Source organism: Somniosus microcephalus, chromosome 11 (genome assembly GCF_052327205.1).
Source record: "Somniosus microcephalus isolate GS21.2 chromosome 11, FLI_Smic_1.0, whole genome shotgun sequence".
In the NCBI taxonomy this organism is placed as follows: domain Eukaryota; kingdom Metazoa; phylum Chordata; class Chondrichthyes; order Squaliformes; family Somniosidae; genus Somniosus; species Somniosus microcephalus.
The window spans coordinates 117,226,970-117,251,336 of record NC_140997.1 but is presented as its reverse complement, the minus strand read 5'-3'; the positions used below and the strand labels follow the sequence as shown (position 1 = coordinate 117,251,336).

Genomic DNA, 24,367 nt, shown 5'->3' with positions numbered 1-24,367 from the left:
GGACATTGTGTGTGTGTCAGTGACCTCCTAATACTGACCCCTGCTCTATTATTGGACAGTGTGTGTGTGTCAGTGACCTCCTTATACTGACCCCTGCCCTGTTATTGGACAGTGTGTGTGTGTCAATGACCTACTTATACTGACCCCTGCCCTGTTATTGGACAGTGTGTGTTTCAGTGACCTCCTCTACTGACCCCTGCCCTGCTATTGGACGTTCTGTGTGTGTCAGTGATGGTCTTTATACTGACCCCTGCCATGTTACTGGACAGTGTGTGTGTGTCAGTGACCTCCTTGTACTGACCCCTGCCCTGTTATTGGACATTGTGGGTGTTTCGGTGATGTTCCTTATACTGACTGCTGCCCTGTTATTGGACAGTGTATGTGTGTCAGTGACCTCCTATATTGACCCATGCCCTGTTATTGGTCACTGTCTGTGTGTCATTGATGGTCCTTATACTGACCCCTGCGCTGTTTTCGAACAGTGTGTGTGTGTCAGTGACCTCCTTATACTGACCCCTGCCCTGTTATTGGACAGTGTGTGTGTGTCAGTGACCTCCTATACTGACCCCTGCCCTGTTATTGGACAGTGTGTGCATGTCAGTGACCTCCTTATACTGACCCCTGCCCTGTTATTGGACAGTGTGTGCATGTCAGTGACCTCCTTATACTGACCCCTGCCCTGTTATTGGACAGTGTGTGTGTCAGTGACCTCTCAATACTGACATCTGCCCTGTTTTTGGACAGTGTGTGTGTGTCAGTGACCTCCTATACTGACCCCTGCCCTGTTATTGGACAGTGTGTGTGTGTCAGTGATGGTCCTTATACTGACCCCTGCCCTGTTATTGGACAGTGTGTGTGTGCCAGTGACCTCCTTATACTGACCCCTGCCCTGTTATTGGACAGTGTGTGTGTGTCAGTGACCTCTTATACTGATCCCCCCCTGTTATTGGACAGTGTGTGTGTGTCAGTGACCATCTTATACTGACGCCTGCCCTGTTATTGGACAGTGTGTGTGTGTCAGTGATGGTCCTTATTCTGACCCCTGCCCTGTTATTGGACAGTGTGTGTGTGTCAGTGAACAGTGACCTCCTATACTGACCCCTCCCCTGTTATTGGACAGTGAGTGTGTGTCAGTGATGGTCATTATACTGACCCCTGCCCTGTTATGGGACGGTGTGTGTGTCAGTGACCTCCTATACTGACCCCTGCCCTGATATTGGACAGTGTGTGTGTGTCAGTTATGGTCCTTATACTGACCCCTGCCCTGTTAATGGACGGTGTATATGTGTCAGTGACCTCCTTGTACTGACCCCTGCCCTGTTATTGGACAGTGTGTGCATGTGTCAGTGATGGTCCTTATAGTGACTTCTGCCCTGTTATTGGACAGTGTGTGTGTGTCAGTGACCTCCTTTTTCTGATCCCTGCCCTGTTATTGGACAGTGTGTGTGTGTCAGTGATGGTCCTTATACTGACCCCTGTTATTGGACAGTGTGTGTGTGTCAGTGATGGTCCTTATACTGACCCCTGCCCTGTTACTGGACAGTGTATATGTGTCAGTGACCTCCTATACTGATCCCTGCCCTGTTATTGAACAGTGTGTGTGTGTCAGTGACCCCTTTGTACTGACCCCTGCCCTGTTATTGGACAGTGTGTGTGTGTCAGTGACCTCTTATACTGACCCCTGCCCTGTTATTGGACAATGTGTGTGTGTCAGTGAATACCTATACTGACCCCTGCCCTGTTATTGGATGGGGTGTGTGTGTCAGTGATCTCCTTGTTCTGACCACTGCCCTGTTATTGGACAGTGTGTGTGAGTTAGTGACCTCCGTATACTGACACCTGCCCTGTTATTGGACAGTGTGTGTGTGTCAGTGACCTCCTTATACTGACCCCTGCCCTGTTATTGGACAGTGTGTGTGTGTCAGTGATGGTTCTTATACTGACCCCTGCCCTGTTATTGGACAGTGTGTCTGTGTCAGTGACCTCTTATACTGCCCCCTGCCCTGTTATTGGACAGTGTGTGTGTGTCAGTGATGGTCCTTATACTGACCCCTGCCCTGTTATTGGACAGTGTATATGTGTCAGTGACCTCCGATACTGACCCCTGCCCTGTTATTGGACAGTGTGTGTGTGTCAGTGACCTCCTTATACTGACCCCTGCCCTGTTATTGGACAGTATGTGTGTGTCAGTGATGGTCCTTATACTGACCCCTGCCCTGTTATTGGACAGTGTTTGTGTGTCAGTGACCTCCTTATACTGACCCCTGCCCTGTTATTGGACAGTGTGTGCGTGTCAGTGATGGTCCTTATACTGACCCCTGCCCTGTTACTGGACAGTATGTGTGTGTCAGTGATGGTCCTTATACTGACCCCTGCCCTGTTACTGGACAGTGTGTGTGTGTCAGTGGCCTCCTTATACTGACCCCTGCCCTGTTACTGGACAGTGTGTGTGTGTCAGTGACCACCTTATACTGATCCCCTGCCCTGTTATTGGATGGTGTGTGTGTGTCAGTGACCTCCTTAGACTGACACCTGCCCTGTTATTGGACAGTGTGTGTGTGTCAGTGATGGTCCTGCCCTGTTATTGGACAGTGTATGTGTGTCATTGATGGTTCTTATACTGACCCCTGCCCTGTTATTGGACAGTGAGTGTGTGTCAGTGACCTCCTTATACTGACCCCTGCCCTGTTATCGGACAGTGTGTGTGTGTCAGTGACCTCCTTATACTGACCCCTGCCCTGTTATTGGACAGTATGTGTGTGTCAGTGACCTCCTTATACTGACCCCTGTCCTGTTATTGGACAGTATGTGTGTGTCAGTGACCTCCTTATACTGACCCCTGCCCTGTTATTGGAGAGTGTGTGTGTGTCAGTGATGGTCCTTATACTGACCCCTGCCCTGTTATTGGACAGTATGTGTGTGTCAGTGACCTCCTATACTGACCCCTGCCCTATTACTGGACAGTGTGTGTGTGTCAGTGACCTCCTATACTGACCCCTGCCCTGATATTGGACAGTGTGTGTGTGTCAGTGACCTCTTATACTGACCCCTGCCCTGTTATTGGACAGTGAGTGTGTGTCAGTGACCTCTTATACTGACCCCTGCCCTGTTATTGGACGGTGTGTGTTTGTCAGTGATGGTCCTTATACTGACCCCTGCCCTGTTATTGGACACTGTGTGTGACAGTGACCTCCTTATACTGACCCTGCCCTGTTATTGGACAGTGTGTGTGTGTCATTGATGCTCCTTATACTGACCCCTGCCCTGTTATTGGACAGTGTGTGTGTGTCAGTGACCTCCTATACTGACCCCTGCCCTGTTATTGGACAGGGTGTGTGTGTCACTGACCACCTAATACTGACCCCTGCCCTGTTATTGGACCGTGTGTGTGTGTGTGTGTGTCAGTGACTTCCTAATACTGACCCCTGCCCTGTTATTGGACAGTGTGTGTGTGTCAGTGACCTCCTAATACTGACCCCCTGCCCTGTTATTGGACAGTGTGTGTGAGTTAGTGACCTCCGTATACTGACCCCTGCCCTGTTATTGGACAGTGCGTGTGTGTCAGTGACCTCCTTATACTGACCCCTGCCCTGTTATTGGACAGTGTGTGTGTGTCAGTGATGGTCCTTATACTGACCCCTGCCCTGTTATTGGACAGTGTGTGCCTGTCAGTGACCTCCTATATTCACCCCCTGCCCTGTTATTGGACAGTGTATGCGTGTCAGTGATGGTCCTTATACTGACCCCTGCCCTGTTATTGGACAGTGTGTGTGTGTCAGTGAGCTCTTAATACTGACCTCTGCCCTGTTATTGAACAGTGTATATGTGTCAGTGACCTCCTATACTGACCCCTGCCCTGTTATTGGACAGTGTGTGTGTGTCAGTGACCTCCTTATACTGACCCCTGCCCTGTTATTGGACAGTGTGTGTGTGTCAGTGATGGTCCTTATACTGACCCCTGCCCTGTTACTGGACAGGGTGTGTGTGTCAGTGATGGCCCTTGTACTGACCCCTGCCCTGTTATTGGACAGTGTGTGTGTGTGTCAGTGATGGTCCTTATACTGACCCATGCCCTGTTATTGGACCGTGTGTGTGTGTCATTGACCTCCTTATACTGACCCCTGCCCTGTTATTGGACAGTGTGTGTGTGTCAGTGACCTCCTTATACTGACTCCTGCCCTGTTATTGGACAGTGTGTGTGTGTCAGTGACCTCCTTAGACTGACCCCTGCCCTGTTATTGGACAGTTTGTGTGTGTCAGTGATGGTCCTTATACTGACCCCTGCCCTGTTATTGGACAGTGTGTGTGTTTCAGTGAAGGTCCTTATCCTGACCCCTGCCCTGTTATTGGACAGTGTGTGTGTTTCAGTGAAGGTCCTTATCCTGACCCCTGCCCTGTTATTGGAGAGTGTGTGTGTGTCAGTGATGGTCCTTATACTGACCCCTGCCCTGTTATTGGACAGTGTGTGTGTGTGTCAGTGAGCTCCTAATACAGACCTCTGCCCTGTTATTGGACAGTGTATATGTGTCAATGACCTCCTTATACTGACCCCTGCCCTGTTATTGGACAGTGTGTGTGTGTCAATGATGGTCCTTATACTGACCCCTGCCCTGTTACTGGACAGTGTGTGTGTGTCAGTGATGGTCCTTATACTGACCCCTGACCTGTTATTGGACAGTGTGTGTGTGTCAGTGGCCTCCTTATACTGACCCCTGCCCTGTTATCGGACAGTGTGTGTGTATCAGTGACCTCTTACAATGACCCCTGCCCTGTTATTGGACAGTGTGTGTGTGTCAGTGGCCTCCTTATACTGACCCCTGCCCTGTTATTGGACAGTGTGTGTGTCAGTGATGGTCCTTATACTGACCCCTGCCCTGTTATTGGACAGTGTGTGTGTGTCATTGACCTCCTTATACTGACCCCTACCCTGTTATTGGACAGTGTGTGTGTGTCAGTGACCTCCTTATACTGACCCCTGCCCTGTTATTGGACAGTGTGTGTGTGTCAGTGACCTCCTTAGGCTGACCCCTGCCCTGTTATTGGACAGTTTGTGTGTGTCAGTGATGGTCCTTATACTGACCCCTGCCCTGTTATTGGACAGTGTGTGTGTTTCAGTGAAGGTCCTTATCCTGACCCCTGCCCTGTTATTGGACAGTGTGTATGTGTCAGTGACCAGTGACCTCCTATACTGACCCCTGCCCTGTTCTTGGACAGTGAGTGTGTGTCAGTGATGGTCCTTATACTGATCCCTGCGCTGTTATTGGACAGTGTGTGTGTGTCAGTGGCCTCCTTATACTGACCCCTGCCCTGTTACTGGACAGTGTGTGTGTGTCAGTGACCTCCTTATACTGATCCCCTGCCCTGTTATTGGATGGTGTGTGTGTGTCAGTGACCTCCTTAGACTGACACCTGCCCTGTTATTGGACAGTGTGTGTGTGTCAGTGATGGTCCTGCCCTGTTATTGGACAGTGTATGTGTGTCATTGGTGGTGCTTATACTGACCCCTGCCCTGTTATTGGACAGTGAGTGTGTGTCAGTGACCTCCTTATACTGACCCCTGCCCTGTTATTGGACAGTGCCTGTGTGTCAGTGACCTCCTTATACTGACCCCTGCCCTGTTATTGGACAGTATGTGTGTGTCAGGGACCTCCTATACTGACCCCTGCCCTGTTATTGGACAGTGTGTGTGTGTCAGTGATGGTCCTTTTTCTTAACCCTGCCCTGTTATTGGACAGTATGTGTGTGTCAGTGACCTCCTATACTGTCCCCTGCCCTGTTATCAGACAGTGTGTGTGTGTCAGTGACTTCCTTATACTGACCCCTGCCCTGTTATTGGAGAGTGTGTGTGTGTCAGTGATGGTCCTTATACTGACCCCTGCCCTGTTATTGGACTGTGTATGTGTGTCAGTGACCTCCTTACACTGACCCCTGCCCTGTTATTGGACAGTGTGTGTGTGTCATTGATGGTCCTTATACTGACACCTGCCCTATTATTGGACAGTGTGTGTGTGTCAGTGACCTCCTATGCTGACCCCTGCCCTGTTATTGGACAGTGTGTGTGTGTCAGTGACCTCCTAATACTGACACCTGCCCTGTTATTGGACAGTGTGTGTGTGTCAGAGATGGTCCTTATACTGATCCCTGCCCTGATATTGGACAGTGTGTGTGTGTCAGTGACCTCTTATACTGACCCCTGCCCTGTTATTGGACAGTGAGTGTGTGTCAGTGATGGTCCTTATACTGTCCCCTGCCCTGTTATTGGACACTGTGTGTGACAGTGACCTCCTTATACTGACCCTGCCCTGTTATTGGACAGTGTGTGTGTGTCATTGATGCTCCTTATACTGACCCCTGCCCTGTTATTGGACAGTGTGTGTGTGTCAGTGACCTCCTAATACTGACCCCCTGCCCTGTTATTGGACAGTGTGTGTGAGTTAGTGACCTCCGTATACTGACCCCTGTCCTGTTATTGGACAGTGTGTGTGTGTCAGAGATGGTCCTTATACTGACCCCTGCCCTGTTATTGGACAGTGTGTCTGTGTCAGTGACCTCCTAATACTGACCCCCTGCCCTGTTATTGGACAGTGTGTGTGTGTCAGTGACCTCCTTATACTGACCCCTGCCCTGTTATTGGACAGTGTGTGTGTGTCAGTGATGGTCCTTATACTGACCCCTGCCCTGTTATTGGACAGTGTGTCTGTGTCAGTGACCTCTTATACTGCCCCCTGCCCTGTTATTGGACAGTGTGTGTGTGTCAGTGACCTCCTTATACTGACCCCTGCCCTGTTATTGGACGGTGTGTGTGTGTCATTGACCTCCTATACTGACCCCTGCCCTGTTATTGGACAGTGTGTGTGTGTCAGTGATGGTCCTTATACTGACCCCTGTCCTTTTATTGGACAGTGTGTGTGTGTCAGTGATGTTCCTTATACTGACCCCTGCCCTGTTATTGGACAGTGTGTTTGTGTCAGTGACCTCCTTATACTGATCCCTGCCATGTTATTGGACGGTGTGTGTTTTCAGTGATGGTCCTTATACTGACCCCTGCCCTGTTATTGGACAGTGTGTGTGTGTCAGTGATGGTCCTTATACTGACCCCTGCCCTGTTATTGGACAGTGTGTGTGTGTCAGTGACCTCCTATACTGACCCTTGCCCTGTTATTGGACAGTGTGTGTGTGTCAATTCAATTCAATTCAATTCAAATCGCTTTCTTGGCATGACAAGTTACATCTTATGTTGCCAAAGCATCGGAAACCATTCATGTTTGTTCACAAAAATACAGATCTATCCATACAGTGTATAAACAGATATATCCCTGAGTTTATAAATATATTCTTTCATATAATTTATATATACTCTTTTCTTATATTTACTGGTTGTCCCTCTGTTTATGGGAAGCTGTAACATAGTGTGCCGCTAGTGTTATGCAATTTCTCTCTTCCCCTAGTAGGTATGGGAGTTTTTGGTCTTCATTCAAATTTCTGAATTCCGGGCATATTTTTGTGAATTTTGGGTAGAAATTCTCTTATGCCCTGATATTTCCTACAAGCTGTGAGGAAGTGCATCTCTGTCTCCACCACTCCCTGACTGCAGTGAGAGCATATCCTGTCCTCTCTTGGTAGCCGGGCCTGTCTGTGTCTACCTTTTTCGATCGCCAGGTTATGTTCACTAAGTCTGTACATTGTCAAAATTTTTCTCAGTTTGCTATCCTTTACCATGGTCAGGTAATCAGCCATGTTGTATTGTCTGTTTAGGGCCAAGTAGCAATTGAGTTTGCTTTGGGTTTTTGTTGTTTCTGCCCAATATGACAGATATTTTTCCTTTTGCTTAGCGACGATTGTGTTGGGTCGAATTCTTTGTGTTACGCTGTCACTGTCCTGGGGCTGGTTATTGTTAGTAGTGTTAGTAGTTACTTCACTGAGTCCCAGGATTATTTGACTGAGGGTATTCTTCTTTATGGTCCTCTCTTGGCATTTCAGGGCTTCGTAATGATAGCATTGGGGGTTGCTCATTTCTAGGTGTTTCCAAAATTTGGTGGCTCTTTTTTGGATAGTGATTATTAATGGATATTGGCCTAGTTCTGCCCTGCATGCATTGTTTACGGTTTTCCTTTGAGTCCGGAGGATACTTTTACAGAATTCTGCATGTCGGATCTCAATTGGGTGTTTGTCCCATTTTGCAAATTCTTGTTGTGTTGGCGGTCCCCACACCTCACTGCCATAGAGTGCAATTGGTTCAATTACTGATTTGAAAATTTTGAGCCAAATGCTAATTGGGATTTCTATTTGGATTGATTTTTTAATGGCATAGAGAGCCCTTCTTGCTTTCTCTTTCAGTTCATTCACAGCCAGTTTGAAATTTCCCGGAGAACTGATTTTTAAGCCCAAGTATGTGTAGTTAGTGGTTTGTTCAATTTTGGTTGTTCCTAGTGTGAAATTTATTTTGGGTCCCTGACCCCTGCCCTGTTATTGGACAGTGTGTGTGTGTCAGTGACCTCCTTATACTGACCCCTGCCCTGTTATTGGACAGTGAGTGTGTGTCAGTGACCTCCTTATACTGACCCCTGCCCTGTTATTGGACAGTGTGTGTGTGTCATTGATGGTCCTTATACTGACCCCTGCCCTGTTATTGGACAGTGAGTGTGTGGCAGTGACCTCCTTATGCTGACCCCTGCCCTGTTATTGGACAGTGTGTGTGTGTCATTGATGGTCCTTATACTGACCCCTGCCCTGTTATTGGACAGTGAGTGTGTGTCAGTGACCTCCTTATACTGACCCCTGCCCTGTTATTGTAGGGGGTTTTGTTCCAGGGGCTTATTGTAGGTCAGCCAGTTATGTTTTCCTGAGCTGCCCTGCCCGCTGTGCGGTTGCGACTCGCTTTCCTCTTCCTGATTCTGAGCTCAGGACTTATCGAGTGGTAACAAGGACAAATGAACAGACCAGTGGATTGGTGCAAGGAAAACCAATGTTTATTAATTAGAAAAGCTAACACTACAAGAAAAACAGTATTATACAGAAGATAAAAGAAATCGCTATGGATGCAATACAGTTTTACACTTAACGGGAGAAGAAACGGACACAACGAGGGAAAAATTCTAAAATCACAATTTTGTAATACCCCTTTAACTCCCACCCTTACACCTAGCTAGGTTGGCTTGTGACGGCCAGAAAGATATTGCTCACCGGTGAAACAGATGAAAAGGCCTGGCCCTTGTGCCCCGCTGCTGCAGTCGAAATGTGCTTGCGATGCTTTCTAGATGGTTTTCCTTCTTGGTTGCTAGCAGACAAACAGGACACTGGGCCGAGGCGAAGAGAGAGAGAGAGAGAGGTGCTGGGCCGCCCCAGCTATATCCTCTCGGCAATGGGTCATTATCATGCCTCATCAGTCCGTTCCATTATCCGATTTGGGCTCGAAAACGTAAGACAAGAGGACCTTGATTTTGGCCCATTTACGTTGATGGCACCGATCAGTACCACAACTGCCTTTCCATTGTTTTCTGAATGTCCTTAATTGTTCTGAATGTTCCTCAAGCAACTGGGACTATCTCCGCCCGAACTTAGATTGTGTAGGCAAACAATTGAGAACCTGCCTCGGGGCATGAATACAACTGAGCTTGCCTCACTGCATTGTTCAAATTAAACATGCAGTCTGTGAAGCTATGAGAAAATCCATATGGATGCCGCAGGCCCTTTGGCCATGTGTCTGACCGCAGCCATTTTGAGAGGCCCTGGATTTTTAAAACACAGTCACTCCAAGGTTTCTTTAATAACTCCAATTAATCTTCGGGGGGGGAACATATGAAATTTTGCGAATCCCTTCAGTCCCCCCTGTGGATACTTAAACTTGCTTGAAGTGTCCATTCAAGGTGAGCAAAATTTCTGACCGCCGCAAACAACCCTCCCCTTTATTACCTATCCCCAATCCCTCGACACATACATTCCCTTACTTGGAGAGAGCCCCGGTGTATGGCAGGCATTCGGATAGAAAACAAGGTTGAATTACAACAATCCCAGCACGGAGGGGTCCAAATACCCCTGCACCACTTGGGATGAAACAGTATTTCACATACTATGCATTCTTTATTAAAATAATGAAACAGGCTGCCATCACTCACAAGTGATGCATCACAGAACTCACACGGGTGTTCCGTCTACCCGAGCATACTGGTCCTTCCATACCCTTTGTGTTCTAACTACCACCTCGGGACTCCTTTTCCTACACTGGACGCAAACCAGGTAGAGGACGATCCCGAGCTGACAGATTACTAGTATGTGCGATGCCAGACGAATCCAGGAGGGGACCTCTATATTCTCAAAGATGTCCCACCAGGGTGGGGTCGTAATACTGAGAATATCGGCCCCTATCTGGACAGTCTTCTGTTCCAGCGTGTAAAAGTGTTTTTGGGAAACCACTACTGCTTTTAATAGTTTAACGAGGTCTTCTGGGAGAGGGGGGATCTGGTAGCCGAAGTGGGCTACATACTTTTGGAGGTTGGTGAAATTTTCTTTCACAGTGAGGTGAACAGTGGATGGTTCAGGGATGGGGACAATTCGTGACTGTGCCACTTGAACTTCTGCCTCGGGTTTAAAGCAGAAACTGCTGTCACTCACCGCGCACCAGCTGTGCTGGCCGTGCTGGTAGTGGGACGCTGCTGTGGTGACGCAGTATGTCCCACCTCCTATATACGCCACCTGGGGGGGGACATGGCCTTGTGCCATGGCTTCCATGGTGCAGTTTATAGGCTTCGCATCAGCAGCTCTGAACCCGCACTGTGGATTTGAATAGGCATTCAAGTGCTGGGGACACAGGATTATGTGTGATCCCTGGCTACGGCACCCCGAGAGGTCAGTACCCGTCATAGCATGCTCCCACTTTATGACGTAGGGCGGGACCGCTGTAAAACGAATGTGTGCACCCCCCTGAATGACTCCAATGTTCTCCACCCTGTATACCGGTGCAGGTCGGGCCGTCCCGCCCATGACTGGCATCCTTACAACTATCCCTATGATGGTGTGGTTGGAACGCCCACAGTCCACTGGGACTGGGTAGGCCTCAGAAGCTAGGCGGAGCTGGCACGGACTTAATGTGTTCTCAAAAGGGTGGAGGGCTGCGAGGTGCTTGTTGCTGATCCAGGACGGGACCAAACCTTGTTTTAGATCCTCCAGATTATTGCGGCCCTCGCCTAGCAACCATGCCCCGTACAAAACGCACACCTCGTTTTGCGCCGCCTGGTCTGACGCATTCCGATCCTCCCTAATGAGCGCATTCACCGTCTTTGCATGCTTCTCCAGCTCCGCTATGATCTCCTTTAAATGGAGAGTCATGGCCTGGTCTTCGTGCAGTTCCGAACCCACCACCTTATTCTCATCAGTCAAAACCTTCTTTAACTGGGCCTTTAAACCGTTGATCTGCGACTGCAGTTCAATGTCATCTAAACTATTAATGACCGAAGACCCCGTATTAAAACCTGTTAACACATCGTTAACACTACCCCTCTTTTGTCTCCCCACCCAGTCCCCAGCCTCGCGGCTATGCGTATATAATTTGGTCTTATCGACCTCCGAAAAATCGAATTCATAAAACCTTTGAAACGTTTCTTTTAACAGGGCTTGATATAGTTTGGCCGTCTCTGCAGGGCACCACGCGGGCAAGTGCACCCCCGTGAGATTTAAAATCATCGAGGCCACTGCGTAGTGCACCCCTTGATACAGCACCTGGTCTGTGGGTATCAGCACCAGGCCGTTCCCTGGTCCCTTGGTGGTGGTGGGGCATCCCTCTGCTACAGTCTGTGACGTCGGGGCCTTGGGCAGGGGCTGTCGGGGACGGGTCACTAATTCAGTGGCATTAACCGAGATTGGGGAGTATGGGATCGCGCATGCGTCCAGGCGCGATTCCCAATCCATCCCCCTCCCGTTATCTTGCCACTGGCTGCAGAAAATGATGGAAATGCCTGTGGGGCAGACCTTCTCTGAACCCCACATACAGACATAGATCCCCTGATCCGGTTCCCACCATTTGTCCCAGCACACACTTAACCCTCCCTGGGTCCCTGTGATGGTCCTGTGGGTGTTATTCCCTAACCTCTCTCACTCTACCCTGGGGTTCCCCATATCCTTACTTAATTTTCTAAGCCACCATCACCTATCCAGGGGAACGTTGCCTTTACATGACAAACATATTCCTTTTCCCACGGTGACGCTAATCCTTGGGGTGACAATTCGTATCCTCGGGCACTGGAGGGAGGTCTCCCCATATGAAAAACCGGTCTGGCTCGAGTACTGGGTCGAATTTGACCCCAGCCATCCGGGCCAGCTCCCCTCGTGAGTGTACAAGGCGATTTCATCTGCCTCGCGTAGGCCACTCCCATCGTGGGCTAGGGGCGCCGTTTTTCCGGAGCATCCGAAGATGTGGTGGTCCTTGGTGTCACACCTTCAGGGCGAGCAGGATCACGCCTCCGAACATTCCCTTTTAATTCCCTGTAAAAGATAAAGAACATCTAGCCGGGCTCCCTGTAGGCTTCCTGGCTCGGGTGAAGTGTGAGCGGGTCCCTCGACCTCGGCTCACGTAGACAACACTGGAACGGTTCCATCTTAAAATTACACTACGGTTCCACACCTTATAATTAACCTAAACATCCTAACTTAAAACTACAAACTTAACTGCTAAAGTTATATACATCCGCCGCCCGTCTCCGAGCGGCCAGCTCAAATTCTGTCAGGACTGCTGCAGGCTGCTCCCTGCGGCATGGCTGTACTGACCTTTACTTCCGGTCCCTCACAGCCCGCGACTGCTGGCTGAGGACCTTTGTCTTTCGACTTAACTTTAACACGGGAGGTAGCCCCTTTAAACTGGGGAGCCGGCGACCATGTCTTCCTAGGCTGGGGTGTCCGAGGGGACCTCCTAGGAAGTGCTATTGGTGGGGCTGCCCTGGTGAGCAGACCCTTGCTGTGGGTCACAGTCCTCGCTGGCTGGGGGCTTTTCCCCTGTAGCTCCTCCCTTCCCAAGTCTGAGCTGGGGACAAGCAACCCCTCGCTGCCTGCTGCCGGTGGCTGGGAGTTTTCCTCTCCAGGTTCAAAACCTGGGTCGGGGGTGGGGCTACCTGCCTCGGGCTCCTCCTCCTCCCCATCTGAGTCCCAGAAGAGAGGGGGAGTGGTTTGGACAGGGGCCTGGGTGACTCCTCCCCTGACACACGCGACTGCGCCTGCATGTGCTGCCTGTGAGCTGGGACCTGCTGGGAGCTGAGGATTTCTAACCTTGGGTTGGATCCCAGCTGCCTGCCTTTTCGCCTCCGGTCTAAACAGCTTACATTGGTTTATATGAAACCATTTCGTCCGCCGGGGCAATTTTACGGCGTAAACCATGGGGCTGGCTTTATCTACTATGCTATAGGGTCCCATGTACAGTGGCTCCAAACTCCCTACTCGGGCGTAGTTCCTCACCATTACCTGGTCCCCTATCTCCCACTGATGACTTTTGTTAGGCTCGAGCAGCAATCGGTTATTCCGATGCTGCTTCCCCATACTACCTGCTGCCTGTTCGTAAATCTGCTTCAGGTGCTCGAGGAGTGTTCGGGCGAATTTATCCCGGTTTACCTCCCGAAGCTGCCCTTCAGTAAGAACTGGGGCTAGGACATGGGTGGGGGTTCTCATGACCCTACCGGTCATGAGCTCGTGTGGGGAATACCCCGTACTCTCTGACTGACTGGCCCGGATCCCCATGATGACTAGAGGCAGGACCTCTGCCCATTTTTGGGGCGAGTCCACTGTCTCCTTCCTCAGCCTTTCTTTGACGGTGCGGTTCATGCGTTCCACAATCCCTGAGGACTGTGGATTGTGGGCTACGTGCCACTTCCCCTGAATACCGAGCAGCATAAGGGTATTCTGCATGACCCGGCCGGTGAAGTGGCTTCCCTGGTCGGACTCCACAAACTGGGGTGGCCCCCACCGCGAGAACACCTCCCGTACCAAGATCCTTGCAGTCCCTAATGCTGTGGCTTTTCTACAGGGGAAGGCCTCGACCCACTTGGAAAACACGTCCACCAGGACGAGGCAGTATTTGTAGCCTCCCTGGGTGGTGGGCAGGGGCCCGATGTAGTCGATCTGGATCGATTGCCATGGTCCCTCTACCCTCCTAACGTGTCCCATGGGCACCTTCCTTCTGTGGGGGTCGGGGTTATTTGCAGCGCACACAAGACAGCTAGCGCAGAACTCGCGGACATCTTCCCGGAGTCCTGGCCACCATCCCGCCTGTTCCACCCGCTGCCAGGTGGCCTCAGGCCCGGGGTGTCCTGCTCCCGGCCCTTCATGGGCCAGTTGAAGGAACTCCCTCCGGTGCTGCTGGGGTACTACCCACTGTCCTTCCTTGAACAGCATGCCTTCTCTTATGGAGAGGGCTGCCACGCCGTAAGGGCCTTCTATCCTCCTACCCTCGCTCACTGCGCTAGTGACGGTTTTCAGGACAGGGTCCTGGGCTTGGACCGTTTTAAGATCCGGGGCTAATGCTACCCCTAAGTTCCTCTGGGTCCCACCCCTGCCTCTAACTGCCGCCACGGGCCCGGACCCATAGGGGTCCCAGAAAATGCCGGTGCGGGCACCCTCCTTGGCCAGCGTGTCGGCTTGCTGGTGGCCCTGGCTGCGGGGTTCTGTGGAGGAGTGGGCCTTCACTTTTTGGATGAAGACCTCGCCTTCCTCCCCCACGACTGCCAGGATTTTCTCCAGCAGGGGTTTTACTGTTAAGGGCCTCCCGTCGGCGGAGGTATATCCGCGACGGGACCAGATGGCCAGGTATTCCGTGCACGAGTTGCAAGTGAACATACTGTCTGAGCAAATCGTGTATGGGGTGGGAAAGATTTCGGGGTGGGTAACCACGTACACCACCGCGGACAGTTCAGCCTGCTGGGCGCTCATGGTGCTGGGGAGCTTGATCGCCAAGGCAATGTTAGCCGATGGGTCACAGACTCCACATCCCGTGAGACGTTCACCAGCGGATACCATGCTGGAACCGTCTACATAGATCTCACAGCCTGTGGGATGTATCCCGGCCCGTAGACCAATGTTCACCTCCCATACCCCTTCTATGGAACACTGATGGGCTGTTCCGGGATATACCATGTTAGCCGCGAGCTTCGGCTCGCAAAGGCCCCTCACCCTCAGATCCATCTGGGAAAGGAGGAGGGTCCAGCGCGCAATGCGGGCACTGCTGACTGTCCCATCTTTAATCCTCCTGTCCAGAAGCATCTGGGTGGGCGTGTGATGCGTGAGGAGGGTGATAGGAGAGGTGCCTGTGAAGATCAAGGATCTTTTCACTGCCCAATACGTGGCCAAAAGGTGCCGCTCGCAAATTGAGTAGCTCCTTTCCACGTCAGTGAGTGCTCTGGAGGAGTAGACCACGTGTCTTAGCTTGCCATGTCGCTCCTGGAGCAGCACAGCACTGAGATTATCCCCGCTGGCCGCTACCTCCAGAAAGAACTCTCTCCCTCCATCTATCGCTCCCAGGGCTGGTGCGGTCTGCAGGTCCCTCTTGAGCTGGACAAATGCTGCCTGGCACCCCTCATCCCAAGACCACTCCACTCCCTTGTGTAGGAGTCGGAGCAGAGGGGCTGCCGTGGCTGCATAATCCTCAATAAAATCCCTGCAGTACCCGGTTAGCCCTAAGAACGACCACACACCCCTCACAGTACTGGGGACTGGTAGCTCTTGGACCGCTTCCCTCCTAGCCCTGTCTATGGCTCGTTCTCCTGCGCGGACGGTCAGGCCCAGGAATTTAACTTCCCGCTGGCCGATCTGCGCCTTCTTTGGGTTGACCTTAAACCCTTTACTCTGGAGCAGCTCCAGCAATTCGGCCAGTAGCGGGCCATGCTCTCCGACTGAGTCGGTAAACAAGAGCAGGTCGTCTACATACTGCACCAATTGGGTGGGCTGGCTAAATTCCTTTAAACTACTCGCCATGCACTGGTGAAAGATGCTGGGGCTGTTATGAAAACCTTGCGGCAAGCAGTTCCAAGTATACTGTTGCCCTTTAAAAGTAAAGGCGAACTTATACTGGTCTTCCCTCCTTAAGGGGATCGACCAAAACCCATTCGAAATATCCAGCACCGTGAACGTAGTCGCGGATGCTGGAATGCTTCCGATGAGGTCGGCGACTGCTGCCACCGTGGGGGCACACGCGGGGATATTGCTGTTGAGCACCCGATAGTCCACCGTGGCTCTCCATGAATTGTCCGGTTTCTTGACCGGCCAAAGCGGAGAATTAACATGGGTGGCTATGGGCCTCAACACTCCCTGCTGCACCAACGAGGATATGGCCATCTCCATATCGGGCTCTGCTTCTCTAGGAAAGTTATACTGCTTCTGTGGCCGGGCCATGGGGTCCCCGTCTACCCTGACCTCAAACCCAGTGACCCTCCCGCAGTCGTGTTTGTGTGTGGCGAACGCAGCTAAGTGAGCCTGCATGAATGCTTTAAATTCCTCTGGGACACCCTCCACCATGAGCCCGAGGTCGTAACCTCCTTTCGGCTTCACAGTACACAGGGTTCCCTTCGCTTCTTTTCCTGGGATAACTACCACGCCATTCTCCTCACCCGTGTCGGCTCCCCAAAGGCAATGATTTCGGAGGTCCACGAGGATCCCGTGGCCCACGATGAAGTCAGCCCCGAGGATCCCCTTTCCTCCCTCTGCTTCCCACCTCGCCAGGACACACGTCCACTTGGTTTGGAGTGGGCCCAGGCGGATTGAGAGCGGCTTGGAGAATGCTCCCGCCTGTTCCTTACCGGTGAACCCCGATAGAACGTATGGAACTCCGCTAGACAGAGGTGAGGTGGTGGGGTTAGCTGCATGGATCACGGTGCATGATGCCCCCGTATCCAGCAAATAAGTCCCTTTAACCTTCTCTACCTCCATCTGCACGAGCGGTCTCTTCCATCCATCATACCGGAGAGCACACAGGTAGACAGGCTGTGCGGGCTCTAGTCATTGCGGGGCTTCGTCAGAGGGGGTTGAGGGAGCTACCACACAGGTAGTGGCTGCTATTTTTCCCTGGCTGGCAACAAAGGATCGCATGGCCTCAAAAAATGACTCCATGGCAGCGGGGGTAATTCCTGTCTCTGCCTCCCCCGCCACTGCCTTTTGGGCTGGGGCGGGGGGATTCTTTCCCTTGGTGTCCTTCCAGGGGTTTTTACAATCTTTGCGCCAGTGGCCGTCCTTCCCGCACCCATAGCAGTTTAACTTAGCCTGGGCGGGACGATTCCCTTCCTGGTGCCATTCCCTTTTATGCTGGGCCCCTGGTTTAACCTCGTGGACTTTCCCCTTGGGTTGGGGCGTCTCGATACCCCTGATATTTCTAAACGCTACTGTGAGCTGGCGGATCACCGTTTCTTCGGTGGTCTGGGGGCCTCGGGGGTCAAACCAGGCCGCAGCTTGAGTTCGAATTTGGGGCAGGCAGTTTGTCGTGAGACAGCGGAGCCAATGGGCCAATTGATCTCTGTTCAGGAATGCCCGCACTGGCATTCCCGGGCATGCGCTCCGGTAGACTGGCCACAGCCTGTCTGCAAACGCCTGTGGGGACTCCCCGGGGAGCTGTACCGTTTTTTCCACCCGGGCGAACGGACTCCCGTCATTTAGTCCCATGGCCTCCAATATCTCATCCCTTAACTCCTCGTAATCCTTCTGCCCCTTTTTGCACTCATCTGATAAGGTTTGGAGGAGGTCACTACCCAGAGAAAACAGCAGCATTTTTGTTTGTTCTGCTTCATCGCAGTCATTAACGCACGCTGCCTGCTCTATCTCACGGGAGTGTAGAGAGGGGTCTCCCTTCACTGTAAGCTTAGGGATATGGCTAACCATGGCCCTGAGCTGTTGGGTGCCATGCGGCACTACAAACTGGTTCTGCATGGCCCCTAGGTCCTCACCATCGGCGGGCGGGCCATACCTCCGTTGTCGGAGGGGGTACACTGGTCCCGGTCCCGGTCTCTCTACCAGGGCTTGCTGGGTCTCCCCTAAAGCTTCATCCTCCATCCCCCCTTGCTGCCAGACCTCCTGAAAACTCGGGGCTATGGGTGGTGGCCGTGAAACCTCTGGTTCCCTAACCAGTGTCGTTCTGGGAGCTGCCTGTGGGACTTCCCTGCTTGGGTTGCCGGTAAAATCCGATTGGCCTGCCTTCGGGCTAATGAGGCATACCATGCCCTTCGCCCTTGCTAAAGCCATGCTCAAGCTTTCTATTTCTTGCCTGCAGGGGCCATGATCTGCCTCCTCAAACCCCCGAGCGCAGGCCAGCTTATAGGCTGCTTTTACTTCGCCTACCTTTTCCTCCTGTGCCTTCAGTTCCCCCGTGAGTCGGCCAATCTCCGTCTTTAATCTCCTCTCTTTCTCCCTGGATTCTCTTGCCTGATATTCTATGTGTTCTGCCCTGAACCTAGCGCTCCCCTCTAGCCCAGCTATCTTGCCTTCCAGCCTTTCTACCCTGGCCTGGTGCTCACGCTGCACTTCAGCGGCCTGGCTTTCCATGTGCTCTACCTTCCCCCGATGGTCCCGGACCATCGCTGCCCTCTCCTGGCTTACAGCCTCCAGGGCCACTAGCACCTTCCCTTCCGCTGCAACCTTTTCCTGCAGCTCCCGGGACAAATGCCTTATTTTAGTTTCCTTACTGGCCACTGCTTGGTCCAGTATCAGAACCTGCTTTTTATAACACATAAGCCATACCGCTTTTTCAATGCCCTTGCGGCGCTCTTTACTAGCCGTCCACTGGGCGGCTGCCTCTAGGGGATGCTCGGCTTTTAACATATCGCTCACCCACTTTTTCGCGATATTTACCTTGCCGCACACATAGGTAGACAACCTTTCCTCCATTGCGGATTCCTCCTCCGCACCACTGTCTGCCTTGTTACACACTTTCGCCTGACCTCCTACCTGGCTCGCCATTTCTGTGGGGGGTTTTGTTCCAGGGGCTTATTGTAGGTCAGCCAGTTATGTTTTCCTGAGCTGCCCTGCCCGCTGTGCGGTTGCGAATCGCTTTCCCCTTCCTGATTCTGAGCTCAGGACTTATCGAGTGGTAACAAGGACAAACGAACAGACCAGTGGATTGGTGCAAGGAAAACCAATGTTTATTAATTAGAAAAGCTAACACTACAAGAAAAACAGTATTATACAGAAGATAAAAGAAATCGCTGTGGATGCAATACAGTTTTACACTTAACGGGAGAAGAAACAGACACGAGGGAAAAATTCTAAAATCACAATTTTGTAATACCCCTTTAACTCCCACCCTTACACCTAGCTAGGTTGGCTTGTGACGGCCAGAAAGATATTGCTCACCGGTGAAACAGAAATGTGCTTGCGATGCTTTCTAGATGGTTTTCCTTCTTGGTTGCTAGCAGACAAACAGGACACTGGGCCGAGGTGAAGAGAGAGAGAGAGAGGTGCTGGGCCGCCCCAGTTATATCCTCTCGGCAATGGGTCATTATCGCGCCTCATCAGTCCGTTCCATTATCCGATTTGGGCTCGAAAACGTAAGACAAGAGGACCTTGATTTTGGCCCATTTACGTTGATGGCACCGATCAGTACCACAACTGCCTTTCCATTGTTTTCTGAATGTCCTTAATTGTTCTGAATGTTCCTCAATTGTTCTGAATGTTCCTCAAGCAACTGGGACTATCTCCGCCCGAACTTAGATTGTGTAGGCAAACAATTGAGAACCTGCCTCGGGGCATGAATACAACTGAGCTTGCCTCACTGCATTGTTCAAATTAAACATGCAGTCTGTGAAGCTATCAGAAAATCCATATGGATGCCGCAGGCCCTTTGGCCATGTGTCTGACCGCAGCCATTTTGAGAGGCCCTGGATTTTTAAAACACAGTCACTCCAAGGTTTCTTTAATAACTCCAATTAATCTTCGGGGGGGGAACATATGAAATTTTGCAAATCCCTTCATATTGGACAGTATATGTGTGTGTCAGTGACCTCCTAATACTGACCCCTGCCCTGTTATCGGACAGTGTGTGTCTTGTTAGATTATGTCTATCTCCCTATGCTCTATTCTGCTGACAATCCTTTCTTCTCAGTTTGGGTTATTGTATCAGCATTGTTCAGATCTGATTCAATCCTATCGGGATTTGTTGATATGAACGGGTGAAACGGGGGGTAGTCTCCAGGTGCAATGGAGCCCACTGTGATAGTGACCAAGGGCACAGACCATGTAAAGGCAGCCAGTCCCACACACTGACTTTCTCGTCTGTTTATTTTGCACAGTGCATGCCATCTTCTGACTGCCAGATGGACTGCGACGTGAACAGTGAGGTGGGTACGAGGAGGTTCTGCCTCTAAGTTGTTGGTACAGTCATTTATTTCACAGCGAGTTAGAATACGGGCAGCAGAGTTTCAGATGAGCTCAGTTTATACAGGGTCAGCTGGTACTCGATGTATGAAGGAGGCTAAGGGACCAGATCTGAGGTTCACTTCCTGCTCTGTTCCCAGTAAGCTGATCTCAGCCAGACTGCCATATGGGTGGTTCCAGTTGGCCTCAATGCCCATGATTCAGGGAGGGAAAAATCAGCCCCTGGCTGCTATCCAATGACTCTTACTGGGTGTCGTGTGTTGGGGTGTTGTTTGAGGACAGTATTGAGCCAGCTTGCGATTTCTCTGTGTCTAAGTTTTACATGGTTGACCAGATCATCCTTCTCCAACACCTCTCCAATGTCGTCCAGCTGGATGGGACTACACTCGCCTGGTTCCATTCCTATCTATCTAATCGTAGCCAGAGAATCACCTGCAATGGCTTCTCTTTCTGCTCCCACATCGTTACCTCTGGTGTCCCCCAAGGATCAATCCTTGGCCCCCTCCTATTTCTCATCTATATGCTGCCCCTTGGCGACATCATCCGAAAACACAATGTCAGGTTCCACACATACGCTGACGACACCCAGTTTTACCTCACCACCACCTGTCTTGACTCCTCCATTGTCTCCGATTTGTTTTACTGCTTGTCCGACCTCCAGTACTGGATGAGCAGACATTTCCTCCAGCTAAATATTGGGAAGACTGAAGCCATTGACTTCATCGTTCTCTAGCCACCGACTCCATCCCTCTCCCTGGGAACAGTCTGAGGCTGAACCAGACCGTTTGCAACCTTGGTATCGTATTTGACACTGAGATGATCTTCTGCTCCATCACCGAGTCCACCTACTTCCACCTGAAAAAGAAAAAAAGACGTGCATTTATATAGCGCCTTACACAATCTCAGGACATCCCAAAGTATATTACATCCAATGAGGTGCTTTTGAAATGTAGTCACTGTTGTAATGTAGGAAACGTGGCAGCCAATTTGCACACAGCAAGCTCCCACAAACAGCAATGTCATAATGACCAAATAATCTGTTTTTAGTGATGTTGATTGAGGGATTAATATTGGCCAGGACACTAGGGCTAACGCCTCTGTTCTTCTTTGAAATAATGCCATGGGAGCTTTTACATCCACCTGAGAGCAGACGAGACCTCGGATTAATGTCTCATTGAAAAGACAGTGCAGCACTCCCTCAATTCTGCACTGGAGTGTCAGCCTGGATTTTGTGCTCAAGTCTCTGGAGTGGGGCTTGAACCCACGACCTTCTGACTCAGAGGCGAAAGTACTACCAATTGAGCAATGGCTGACATGGCCTCAGCTCATATGCTGCTGAAACCCTCATCCATGTCCTTGTTACCTCTAGATGTGACAATTTCCCGCACCCTACATACACTTGAGCTCATCTAAAACTCAGCTGCCCGTATCCCAACTCGCACCAAGTCCCGTTCACCCAAAACCCCTGTGCTCGCTGACCTACATTAGCTCCCGGTCCGGTAACGCCACAATTTTAAAATTCTCATCTTTGTTTTCAAATTCCTCCATAGCCTCTCCCCTCCCTATCTCTGTAATCTCCTTCAGCCCTACAAGCCTTCGGGATCTCTGCACTCCTCCATTGGCACCCGTGCCTTCAGCTATTTAGGCCCTAACCTCCGGATTTCCCTTCCCAAACCTCTCTGCCTCGCTACCTCTTTCTCCTCCTTTAAGACGCTCCTTAAAACCTATCTCTTCGTCCAAGCTTTTGGCCACCTGTCCAAATATCTCCTTAAGTGGCTCGGAGTCAAATTTTGTTTGATAACGCTTCTGTGAAGCACCTTGGCACATTTCACTATGTTAAAGGCACTATATAAATGCAAGTTGTTATTGTTGATTGCCCAGTGAATACTGACTTCATTTTGTCCATTTCTTTTTTGGGTTTTTTCACACTTGGTGCCTTCAGCTGTGGGACTTCCATTCCCCACCCATTTTGAAAGAGGAAGAGGAGGAGGAGGAGCAACATAGGGATGTCATGTTGGTCAGGACCGACCAGAGGCCCACTGCACCCTCTCCCCTCCCCACTGTTAACTCCATACCAGAATATACAGACCGTTGACTTCTACTTCCGGTTGACCCCAGAACAGTGCTTCGGGAGGCTGTGCTACACAAAGGAAGCTATCAATGAGTCACGTCACATGCTTCGACCTGGCCGACAGCTCACCCCACCACAGGCCCTGGCAATGGCTGTAAAGGCCTCAATCACCCTGAACCTCGATGCACCAGGGTTATTTCAGACTGGCACTGGGGATAGTATCAGTAACATTTGGCAATCAACTTTGTACAGATATGTAAAGCAAGTCCCTGATGCATTGTTTACTGATATAAGCCAGTGTATTACCTCTGCCATGGACAACTGTCAGCTGCAAGGACAGGGTACTGCAGTTATACAGAGTGGCAGGATTCCCCAGGGTCCAAGGTGCCACAGATTGCACCCATGTGGCCATACCAGCATCCTTGATCAAAACCATCAACTATGTCAGTAAGAAAGGAGTTGAATTTTTTTCTATTCATTCATGGGGTGTGGGCGTCGCTGGCAAGTCAAGCATTTATTGTCCGTCCCTAATTGCTCACCCTAGTGGTGGTGAGCCGCCTCCTTGAACCTCTGCACTCTGTGTGGTGAAGGTACTCCCATAGTGTTGTTTGGGAGGGAGTTCCAGGATTTTGACCCAGCGACGATGAACGAACAGCGATATACTTCCAAGTCAGGCTGGTGTGTAACTTGGAGGGGAACTTGGAGGTGGTGGTGTTCCCATGCGCCTGCTGCCCTTGCCCTTCTAGGTGGTAAAGGTCGCGGATTTGGGAGGTGCTGTCGAAGAAACCTTGGCGAGTTGCTGCAGTGCATCTTGTAGATGATACACACTGCAGCCACGGTGTGCCGGTGGCTGAGATGATTGACCTCCAACCACCACAACCATCTTCCTTTTTGCTAGGTATGATTCCAGCCAGTGGAGAGTTTTCCCCCCGATTCCCATTGACTTCAGTTTTACTAGGGTTCCTTGATGCCAGACTCGGTCAAATGTTGCCTTGATGTCAAGAGCAGTCACTCTCACCTCACCTCTGGAATTCAGCTCCTTTGTCCATGTTTGCACCAAGGCTGTAATGAGCTCTGGAGCCGAGTGGTCCTGGCAGAACCCAAACTGGGCATCAATGAGCAGGTTATTGGTGAGTAAGTGCCGTTTGATAGCACTGTCAGCAACACCTTCCATCACTTTGCTGATGATTGAGAGTAGACTGATGGGGCGGTAATTGGCCGGGTTGGATTTGTCCTGCTTTTTGTGGACAGGACATACCTGGGCAGTTTTCCACATTGTCGAGTAGATGCCAGTGTTGTAGCTGTACTGAAACAGCATGGCTAGAGGCGCGGCTAGTTCTGGAGCACAAGTCTTCAGCACCACAAGGATGATGTCGGGGCCCATAGCCTTTGCTGTATCCAGTGCGCCCAGCTGTTACATATATCATATCGGACCTGCATTGTGCGAGTGAATGCTCGCTTCCCCTGGGAGCTGACGCGATGCCTTCAATTTAAGGCAGTCCTCCATGCCAGCAATGCCTGGCCCAGAAAAACAGAGCTCTGGGTGGCTCTAGAGCCATGACTGATGGGCCGAGTGTGCTCTCTCAGGACTCCAGCACGACTATAACAAGGCCCATTCTGCCAGCAGAGTCACCCTAGAGCTCACTATTGGAATTGTGAAGACAAACTTTAGGTGCCTGGATTGGTCTGGGGGATGCAGTTGCTGACTTGTATCATTGTTACCAGTAATTATTAACTACACTCTGTTCTGTGTACATAAATGTATGTGGACGAAGTTGAAGACCCCGCTTTCTGCTAACTCTGTGGGTCTTCACACACCAGAAAGGAGTCAACTCCTTGGGGCAGAAAATTAGCAAATTGAAATATCAATAAACGGAGATCTTCACCCTGACCAATTAGTTAGCAAAACAGCTGACTGGCCGAGAGATGTTATTGCAACTTATTTCACCAGCTTCTATTATTGATTTT

General features: G+C 50.9%; 2 protein-coding genes across 2 annotated transcripts in view; one reads left to right on the top strand and one right to left on the bottom strand.

Annotated features, from left to right (window-relative positions):
- LOC147110843 (voltage-dependent calcium channel subunit alpha-2/delta-2-like) overlaps positions 1 to 24,367 on the top strand; it is a 2,842,873-nt gene that overhangs the window by 2,535,623 nt on the left and 282,883 nt on the right. Inside the window, exon 30 of the mRNA XM_085999971.1 lies at positions 20,244 to 20,291. Within this exon, the coding sequence (XP_085856097.1) occupies positions 20,244 to 20,291 (48 nt within the window). The remainder of the gene's footprint in view (positions 1 to 20,243; positions 20,292 to 24,367) is intronic.
- Positions 16,969 to 24,367, bottom strand: part of LOC147110844 (uncharacterized) — a 94,756-nt gene continuing 87,357 nt past the window's right edge. The window contains exon 2 of the mRNA XM_086001211.1: positions 16,969 to 21,183. Coding sequence (XP_085857337.1) covers positions 16,969 to 18,915 — 1,947 coding nt within the window. The 5' untranslated portion in view covers positions 18,916 to 21,183. The remainder of the gene's footprint in view (positions 21,184 to 24,367) is intronic.